Here is a 10,573-nt window from a genome sequence, read left to right on the forward strand (position 1 = left end):
CGTTACCATAGGGCCTTCTCATGGGGCTGCTGAAGGCCCTATGTTTTGAAGCCTCTGAAGCACTTTTATTTTATGATGATAAATAAAAGTAGGCCCTTTCTCATATTTTTACAGAACATAGTACTTGTATGTACAATGTACATACGATGTACCATGTTTTAGTATCTTGATATAGTATGTACTGTGTTCACAGTACCTTGATATAGTGTGTACTGTGTTCATATAGTATGTACTGTGTTCATAGTGCCTTGATATAGTGTGTACTGTGTTCATAGTGCCTCGATATAATGTGTACTATGTACATAGTACCTCAGTGGTAACTATTAAGCATAGGACATCCAGCATTATGGATTTTAAGTGAACCTAGCATGAAAATGAACAAAGTATGACTCAACGTATAAAATTGCTCTGCACACCAATTGTAGGAAAAATGTGAGGTGACCCTCACTTGCACAGGGCTTTGGAGGTGAGCGGCCTCCACCAGGACATCCCAAGGACAACCCTAATTGGCTCAATGTCAGGAACCAATTTGGAAACAATGTAGGCTCCTATGAGAATTCCCCAAATGACTCAGCCACTCGACCACTGGCTGACGGGCAGCTCCCCCTGGGGCCTCAGAGGCCACTCGTCGCAGCGTTCACAAGCTGATTTTAGAAGTCCACTGCCCTTTCTCCTTCTCTTCCCCTCTTTCTGCTCCTCTCATCACTCCTCCTCAGCCCTCCTATCCTACTCGCGTTCCTCCCCATGTTTCTCAGGAGCTAGCTGATAATGTGGAAGGCGCGCAGGCGTAGTCAGACAGTCATGGATTTGAGTCCCAGTTCCGCCATTTACCAGCTGTGTGGGCCAAGCCAAGACTGCTCATTTGTAGAATCATGATAATAGTGTCTGCCTTGAGGGGCATTCTGAAGGTTAGAGATGATGTATGTGAAGTACATAATGGTCCTTGGCACACAGTAGGGGCTCAGAAATGGAGGCTGTTGGTATTATCACCTTCTCCTCATCTTCATCATACTTTCATTATTATACAAGCATTATATGTGCATTGTAGAAAGTACAGAATCCAAGTAAATGCAAGAAAATGACAATGCCATCTTCCTACTTGCTAGATATGCCACTGTCAACACTTTAGTACTATCCGTCCAGATACTCTATGCTTTACCCAAACGAGGTCATTCTGGGCATGCTTTTTTACCTGTTCTTTTCAGTTAATGATCTTTACTTTCCCTGTTAATAAGTTTCAACTCATCTCATACCCAGTCTATGTTTCTCCTTGCTTCTCCAATCCAGGATCCAATTCAGGACCACACATTATAATTATGAGTTTTAAGTCTCTTGCAATCTAGCATGGGCCCCTTTTCTGCATGACACCACATTGCAGAGTTGGGGCAGTAGACCTGGAGAAAGTCCCACCTTCTGGCTGTATCCAGTTGCTTCCTCTTGGAGCTGTTTAGCTGTCTCTTTACACTCTGAGCTTCCTACAGACTGAAAAATAGATCTAAGGCTTGGTAGATTCAAGTTAGAAGTATTTGGCTGCACAGTACACGCCCTTCATAGTACATCTCAGCAGCAGGCGCTTACTCTCTGGTTGAGCCAGTGCCACTGATGTCAGTGTCGGCCCTGGATTAGGGTAGTCACTGTCTGGTCCCTCCATTTTACATTTACGTTTTCCCCCTTTTAACCAGAAAGTAACCCATTATTTTGACATGATGCAAATGTCCTTCTTCCCCCCGCTCATAATTTTTTGGAACACCACTTGATAATCCCTGCCTGTGCCAATGATTTTATTAGTAAATCAATTAAGTCTTTCAGTTTTCGGACCCTCTCCTTCAGTGCCAGCCTTGCCCTGCCCCTCCCATCTCCACCCAAGTGTTGCAGCCAGGGAGTTTCTCACCCTTGCCTTGGTCTCTCAATAAATGAGAATGGCTGAGGAATCCTAAACTAAGAGAGGTCAGCCTGAAGACTGGGAAGAAAGGAAGCGTGAGCCCTAGAGGGCACCATCGGCTGAAGCCAGGCAGGCTCGGGTGGGCCACGAAGGGATGAAGTTTCCACAGGTGGGAAGAGTTGTGTTCCACGGAGGGAAACGTTCCCCACTGGCGGACCTTACCCTGGTCACTGGCTCCCCTCTGACTACTGCTCTTAGGATGACACAGTCTCCAGGGGAGGGAGGCCCAGTTTAATGAGTTTAAAGTTCTGACACTGTCATATCACTAATGCCTCACAGGAGCAGCTCCAGGACCTCCTGAAATGGCTCTACGGGGTGACTGCAGGGGCCCTGATGCTTTCCCTGGACTTTAGTCCTGGCGGGTGTCTGAAGACATTGGGGGGACTTAGGGAGGAGCTGGGAGGTGCCCCCTCCTCAGCCAGTGCTGCACTTCTAAGGAGTCACACTGCAAGGCATCAGCAACTGATGTGTCGGCTGCCTTCCTTCCCCACAGTGTGCGAGAGCTTCCGCTGTCCCCAAGTGCAGTGTGGCCTGGGCACTGCCCTGGTGCAGGTATGGAGCCCAGACCGCTGCTGTCCCTACAAGTCCTGTGGTAAGTCCCCTGGATTAGGGTGCTCACTGCCTGGGCCCTCCATCTGATATTTACATTTTTCCTCTTTCAACCAGAAAGTAACCCATTACTTTGACACGATACAAATGTCCTTCTCAAGGCAGAGATCCAGGGCCCCTGCTGAGGAGAGGGTGGGGGAACTGGGCCCCACCACTGTCAACTTGGCTCAGATCCGACCCCTCCAGAGTCTCTATTGGGAAGCCACCAAAATCACCTCCGTCCTCCTGCATCGCTTTCTGAGTGCTGAGCATTTAGCTTACGTCTTTATCTTTCCAGGATAAAGGAAGAAATAAAGCAATCCCCCATTCCTAAAAGCTTTTCCATCTTAAAACATCTTTATTGCAACTGGCTGATAGTTCACATAACTTTTGTTAAAATTCACCTCACATCCTTTTGGGAGGCAGGTGTGAGAATCAGCGATCAGTAATGAAAGTCAGAGAACTTGATATAAAAATGTTATTCAAAAAGAGTTGAGAAACTCTATTTTGCCTCTGGATAGTTTGCCGGTCTTTTTCCAGGCCTCACTAGAATGTAAACTTCATGAGGGCAGGGATTTTTAGTCTGTGTTATTCATGACTTTGTCTCCAGAGCACAGCAAAAAAGCTCAGCATGTGCTAAAACTATTTGTTGCATGAATGAATGCATCCATTCTGACCTGGAGCTCCCAATCCTTGAGGTTAGGCTGGCGCGTCCCTGAAGTCAGTGCTGGCAGGCAGCCCCCTCGCCACTTAGAACTGGCCTGCTCATGGGTAAAGGCTGGGAGTGGTGAAGCTGAGCTTGCTGGAACATGTACTTGGGAAATGCAGGATGGTAGAAGTTCTGCCCATGCCATGTTTATTCCTGGAGAGGTCCCACCTCTGCTCTAGAGTGGGCTCCAGATGAGGGGGAGGGATGAACCCCAGGCAACAAAAGCAAACCTGTTCTTGGTCCCTCTGCCTGTTTGTCCTCACTCCATACCCAGTGGGGAGTTTGGAGTTCAGGACCCGTCATTGCCCACCTGCCCACCTAGAGGAACGGCAGCCCCACGTGGGGATGGAGGGAGGCTGAGATTTGGGCCTCTCCCCACCCCTGCCCTGGGCTGGGGCTGCAGTGGGGGCTGTGCCAAAGGAGAAGCGCTGCCTGTGGGGAGGGGTCTGGGAGGCCCAGGGGACTTCCACCTGCGCAGCCCTGGTGAGGTGGGTCCTGCCCACTCCTGTCTTTCAGAGTGTGACTGTGACACAATTCCGGTGCCCCGCTGCCATCTGGTATGGAGACCCTGCTCCTCCCCATCCTCCTTGGTCTGCCCTCCTTTTCCTTTCCTCCCTGTCCCCTCCCCTGGAGTCCCTACTCCTTTAATCTGGTGCAAAAGGCCCTAGATTGCAAGTCAGCATTCTTGTCCCAAGCTCTGCCACTGGCTTCCGGGCACAGTGCCCTCCTTGGTAAAGAGGGTGTGATCGTGCTTCAGAGTTGTGCTGAGGGTTGAGTACAGTGAAGATGAAGAAGGTGGTGAGGGTCCTGATGGTGGTGACGGTGGAGATGGTGAGGATCGCGATGGCGACCATGACAACCATGACAGTAGCTAATGTGTATTGAGAGCTCACTACATGCCAGGAACTTTCCTAGGCCTTTTATGTGCATTACTGTATTAATTCTCAACCCCCAAAAGTTGATTCTGTGATTATCTCAACTATACAAACAAGGAAGGTTAAGGCCATGGAGCTAGTAAATCACAGAGTCAGGATTGGATCCCAGGAAATCTGTCTCCAGAGACCATGCCATTAACCACCAGGCTGCACAGCCACGGAGAAAAGTGAAAATACCTTAAGAAATGTGCAGTTATGCTTATGTCATCTTCTGGATTATATGTCCCTACCTCCCAGCACACATTTCCTCTCATTTTGTCCCCCGTCCCGAAACTGGTGAAAAAAGAAGGGAAGTGTTGTGAGCCGAGCCAAGCGGGGCTCAGGGCTGGCCTCTGTGCAAAGGTCCCTCGCCGTGGAGGGGAGGACGCTGGGGAGCCCTCCTCCGTGGGAGGCTTGGGAGCCACACTGGGCATTTCTCTCTTGGCGGGAGGTGACTGAACTTCCAGGGTGCCATGGGCACTCGGGCCCGCCAGCCTGCTCCCCATCCACTGCAGGGAGGCAACTGACATAGAGGGGTCCAGGTGGCAGACTGCTCCTGGGGGTGCGGCTGAGCCCCCCATCCCGGGGTGCTGACAGCCTCTTCCCCACCCAGTGGGAGAAGTCGCAGCTGGACGAGGAGTTCATGCACAGCGTGGAGAATGTGTGTGGCTGCGCCAAGTACGAGTGCGGTGAGTGGGGCAGGGAAGGCCTGGGGTGCAGCCGGGCTGGGCGGCCGTGGTGGGCTGGGCTTTAGACTGTCACCACCCTGCACGCTCATCCAGTGAAGGCCCCCGTGTGTCTGAGCCGTGAGCTGGGGGTGATGCAGCCGGGCCAGACGGTGGTGGAGCTCTCGGCGGACGGTGTGTGCCACACCTCCCGCTGCACCGACGTGCTCGACCCCCTCACCAGCTTCTACCAGATCAACACCACCTCCGTGCTGTGCGACGTCCACTGCGAGGCGGTAGGGAGCGTGCAGGGCGGGGAGAGTGGGGGTCAGGGAGGGCTAGCCTGGAAGGCCCTTGTGCTCCAGGAACAGAGGGGCTTGCAGCCTTCCCGAAGCCCCTAGACAAGGCTAAAGAGGGCATCAGAGGGATCCTCGGAAGCTTCTGCAGGAAGTGCCGGGAGAGGGGCTGGGCTAGGAGAGGCCAGGAGGGCAACACCAAGAGCAAAGAGACAGGTGTAAGGCCTGGCAGGGGTGGGCATGTGACAGAGAGAAAACACATGTATTGAGCACCTACTGAATGCCGGGCACACTCCTCAGCCTTTTGGCTCATGTTTGTGTCACTGCCATTTGTTGAGCACTTGTACATGCCGAGTACCTAGGAAAGCAACTGGCTTCTAGTGAGGGCTAAGTAAGTGTTAGTTGAATAAAAGGGGTTAGAGTTATACCCATTTCTCAGATGAGAAAACTGGGGTTTAGGGAGGGTCCATCATTTGTTGAAAGTCAACTCAATTGAGGTCCATCTGGAACCAAAACAAGCACCTGTAGTTAGCAGAAATGCTGCCTCTGGGAGGGTGGAAATGCTCTTTGTCCACTGGGGCTGGGTCTAGGGATGGCAGTGAGGGAGGCATAAGGTCCACTTAAGGATGACCTGCCTGTCTGAGATGGAAGAAGCCTGGAGTTCCTCTTCCCAAGCACCTCCAGGGGGCCTTTCTTGGGCACTGGGCTCGCTCGGAAACAAGCAGACAGTGGAGAGCGGAGGGTGAGGTGGGCACCTAGCTGAGGCCCGCCCTGCCCTGGCCTGCAGAACCAGGAGTATGAGCACCCACGGGACCTGGCGGCCTGCTGTGGCTCCTGCAGGAATGTGTCCTGCCTCTTCAGCTTCCCCAATGGCACTACCTCCCTGTTCTTGGTAAGCATTGCCCTGACTGCCCCCCTGGGGAGGTGTCCCAGAAAGGGACCCTAGGACCAGGACTCGCTCTGGCTCCCAGGCCAGGGCTGGGTGCAGACGGGGTCCTGGACAGTGCCAGGTCCTGGGCTGCACTTGTTTTGGGGGCTATTCCCATTAGCTCCATCTGGCGACAAGCCCCATCGCTCTCTCCTGTGTCCTCCAGCCCGGTGCATCCTGGATCACAGACTGTGCCCGCCACCACTGCAGCAGCACTCCCCTGGGCACCGTGCTTGTCCGCTCACCCATAAGCTGCCCACCGCTCAACGAGACCGAGTGTGCCAAGGTCAGTGCCTCCTCTTCTTGCGGTGTGGCCTTAGGCCAAGGGCATTGGCTGTGTCACTGGTGGCGTTGGGGGCAGGACTGGGGTATTATGTGCAGGGGCATCAGAAGAGGGGTTCGCTGGAGCCTGCACTGCCACCCTAAATCCACGTCTCTCCATGCATTTTTTCTCTGACCACATCACACCCGCATCCTCCCACATTGCACAGCCACACACTGATGCATGCAAACACACACTGTCACATGTGCTAGGCACACTCGTACAGAAACCAGCACAGGCAGTTGGCCACTCACACACCACACACTGCACAGGGACAGTAGCACACTCAGCATGCCAGTGCACACACCATGCACCATCACACCCCGAGGCACTCACATGGGCACGTTCTTGCTCCCACCCATAGTTCAGTCTGTGAAAGGGCTGACAGTGTCCAGCACTAGCACAGATAGCTTTCAGTATAGGCACACCTCGAGGAAAAGGATTTCTTGGAGAGTTTGGGTTATTGCTGAATGTTAAAGTTCCTGATATTAAAATTGGACCTTTGAGGATTTCTGACTTCCCTAGAAAACGAATACATACACACCCCTGATGATACTCATACATACACTCACACATGCAAGATCACACATGTACTCACATACTAGGATCTTGTGGGATCTTCTGGAATTTTGTATGGAATCTTGCTGATATCTTGACTCCTGGTCTGGGACAGGGGTCTCCCCACCCACCGTTCCCTCCTCTTTCTTCAGGTTGGGGGCTCGGTGGTGCCTTCCTTGGAAGGGTGCTGCAGGACATGTGAGTGAGCATGGGGGAGCAAGGGACTCTGGCGGGGGGACCGGGTGTCATGTCAGAGCTCAGAGGCTGGGTTCCTGGCCTGGCACCTATGACAGAAGCTCTTCAGGTGTGAATAGATGTTGGGATAACCCCCCACCATGAGGCTCATGACACTGACACAAATATGCAGATGGCCAGAGGCCATGCTTATGTCCTTGTCCCAGTACAAGGCCTCTTCTTCTTGTTGGAGACAGAGGACATTACATTCAGGAGGCCAGTAGCTCACTAGTCACTCTGCCTCCTCCTGTCCCTGCTGATACCCCCAGCCCAGATGCCCCCCACATGTATTCTCCCTTGAGGTTAGGAGCCCTGGTCTTGGAGGTGCTCCTGGTGGGATCCAGGCCTCCAGTGTCCCTGACTGAATCTGAGTGAGAAGTCTGTACATCTGTCTTTATACCTGGCTCCTGAAGCTCTGAACACCAAGCACCTGCAGCCCCCAACCAGCCTCAGGACCTATGCCCATGTACCTACCCTCCTCCTAGGGTACTCAGACCCCGTCCTCAGAGGACTGCAGAATTTTGGGTCCTTTTTTGTTGACATCACATATTCTGAAGAAGCTGGGCTCAAGTCCTCATTGGCTGATCCCTGACACACAATTTCACGTTTCCTGAATGTCCCGTGTGACTTGCGACCCATGTCCCTCTCCCCAGGTTCCCCGGGGACCCTGTTTCCTGTGGTCCCCGTTAGCTCTGCCTCTCCTCCACGGGTTAGTGTCCACTGCCACCCAGGTACTCCTCTCGGAAGCCCACTGGACTGGAGGCAGGCAGCCGCATTGCTATTTCCAACAATGTCCCTTCTGCTAGGTGGCCCTGAGCTCTGGGGGTGGGGGTGGGGGAGGTCCCCTGCTCCCTGCCTCTGGCAAAGGCCATTTAGCCCACAGTGCATGCTGGGTAGAGAGCTGCATCCCCTGGGCTTGCATGGGAGTGCTTCAGCAGTGCCCACTCACCTGGCGCTCACAAATGTCCAATGCCACCACCGCTTTACTCCCGCTGGTCACTCAACTAGTCTGGTCACTCAGCCAGAGGGCCACAGCCAGGACAGCCCTTGATTCTGATTCTCCTGCCTTGTGGGAGCACAGAGGGAGGAAAAAGTGGACCTAGCTCTGGCCAGGAGCCATCTAGCTGGTGTGATAGGAAGCCTCTGGGGTGAGGCCCAGAGACCAGAAGAAAAGATTCCACCGCACTTTTGGTAGGCTCCCTTTTTTCTAGAGCGAGTCCACGCACTGGGCACGTATTCATTGAGAACCAGCTCTGTGCCAGGCACTGTTCTAGGCACTGTAGACACAGCACAGACAAGGCCTTGAGGAGCTGACATTTCAGTGGGAGAGACAGAACAACAAGTAAAATATATAATAGGATGGATGCATTGAGTTTTGTGGGGCCTGAAGCTTATACAATTTGGGGGCCTTCATTAAGAAAAAGAATACAAAATTACAAATATATATTGAGATGTGAAAGTGAATATTTATTTAAAATGAGAAAAAACCTCACAACAGATTATGGAAGGGACCCATGCAAAAGGAAGCCCTGAATCTATTAGGCTTCAACAGTGCAATTACAAATGTGTCTCTGATAGGACAGTGATTGTGCTCTGGATACAATAAGGCAGGGGAGGGGTCTGGCAGGAAGGACTGGGTGGAGGGAGGGAGGGAGGTGCAGTTTCAAGAAGGGGATCAGGAAAGGCCTCAGTGAGGAGATATTGGAACAAATTGCTAAAGGAGGTGAGGGCGTGAATGAGCCACTCCATTGGTTGTCTGTGAGAGGCATGATCCAGGTGGAGGAAAGCCCCTACTCATCAATAGCCATTCCTGCAATAGCTCTGCCAGGTGGGCGAGTCCCTGGTCCCCTTTGATTGATATAGAAACCCAGAGAAACTGCTGTGTGAAGCATCCTACGAGGGACTGGGGTTTCCATTTATTCAGGAGAGTGCAGAATCTGGATGCTAGAAGCCCTCTCAGTAGGAAAACTGAAGCTCAGAGAGGAATGAGGACACACTTAGGGGTGACAACAGGGACTAGAGACAGATGTTGGGGCTGGGGTGGGGAGGCAGCCTGCCCCTGTCCCCAAATCCTCCTCTTCCCTAGCACAGAGTCCCCAAAGGGGCCCCGCTGGCCATCCCAGGCATCTTCCTCTGTCTTGCTTGCTCATGCTGCTCTGTCTTTGCCTCCCTGACTCCACCTCCTTCCAGGGCATCGGGTTAAAAGGCTTTTCCCCTGATGGGGAAGGGCACTCATGCATGGGCGCTAACGCTGGGAGAGGGACCCCCCCAGCATGACACTAACTGCCCCAGGCTGGCCCATCCTGCTTTCCCCAGGGAGCCTGTCTCAGCCATGGCTGCTTCATCCACCCTGTCCCCCCAGGTAAGGAGGATGGACGCTCCTGCAAGAAGGTGACCATCCGCATGACCATCCGCAAGAATGACTGCAGGAGCAACACCCCTGTGTGTGGTGCCCGCATGGTGTAGGGGGGCAGCCAAAGATGGGCACAGGGGGCTTGGGGGGGGTGAAAGCTCCACAGGCTGCCTCACTGGCCTGCCCATCTCTAGGTGAACCTAGTGTCCTGTGATGGGAGGTGCCCGTCTGCCAGTATCTACAACTACAACATCAACACCTATGCCCGCTTCTGCAAGTGCTGCCGTGAGGTGGGCTTGCAACGACGCTCTGTGCAGCTCTTCTGTGCCACCAATGCCACCTGGGTGCCCTACACAGTGCAGGAGCCCACCGACTGTGCCTGCCAGTGGTCCTGAGGCCTGGGGGCCAGGGCTGCTGGACCACCTCTGCCACCCTCACTTTCTGATTCCAGCGGGCCCAGTGTGTGTGGGGGGTGGGGGTGAGGATTACAGGTGGTGGGAAGCTGGTATGTGCTGAGCACTGAATAGTGGTCAGAGGCCTCAGGAGTGACCAGAAATGGCCACACCTGCCCATCCTGGCTACTTCTCTGGGCTCCACCTCCTTCACACATAGGAAAGTGCCTCAGCTGAGGGCTCAAGAAACTCAACTCTGTCCCTGGCTTGAAGTTGGGAATGGGCGTGGATCCAGGGGCAGCAGCCCCTGCACATCTGTGACTCTGGCCACAGTTCTCTGGTGGAGGGGGTGAGAGCTTTCCCAAGATGCTGGGACCGAAGCTGGACCAAAGACCAAGCAAAGGGTCAGGATGGGGTGGCCCCTGCTCTTTCTTGGCCCTTTGGACCACAGGAGAAATGCAGACACAGTCAAAGGAAAGGGGGTTTCATGGCAACATGCAGGCCTGAGTACAGCTGCCCAGAAGGGCTTCCAAAAGCAAAGAATATGGGTTTCAGGGCCCAGGTCCTCTCACCAAGGTCTGTGAGGTCAGGCACAGAAACTGAGTGGGCTCAGTGACCTTGAAGTCCTCTGTAGCCCCAAGAGGGATGTCCTGGTGTTCTGATATTGATATT

General features: G+C 53.3%; 1 protein-coding gene across 1 annotated transcript in view; it reads left to right on the forward strand.

Annotated features, from left to right (window-relative positions):
• Positions 1–9,904, forward strand: part of OTOG (otogelin) — a 90,753-nt gene extending 80,849 nt beyond the window's left edge. The window contains 9 exon segments of the mRNA XM_063094972.1: positions 2,436–2,534; positions 3,756–3,796; positions 4,767–4,842; positions 4,936–5,114; positions 5,902–6,006; positions 6,209–6,328; positions 7,075–7,120; positions 9,519–9,598; positions 9,704–9,904. Coding sequence (XP_062951042.1) covers positions 2,436–2,534; positions 3,756–3,796; positions 4,767–4,842; positions 4,936–5,114; positions 5,902–6,006; positions 6,209–6,328; positions 7,075–7,120; positions 9,519–9,598; positions 9,704–9,904 — 947 coding nt within the window.
• The last annotated feature ends 669 nt before the right edge of the window (positions 9,905–10,573 follow it).

This window comes from Cynocephalus volans, chromosome 4 (genome assembly GCF_027409185.1).
Source record: "Cynocephalus volans isolate mCynVol1 chromosome 4, mCynVol1.pri, whole genome shotgun sequence".
Taxonomy (NCBI): Eukaryota; Metazoa; Chordata; class Mammalia; order Dermoptera; family Cynocephalidae; genus Cynocephalus; species Cynocephalus volans.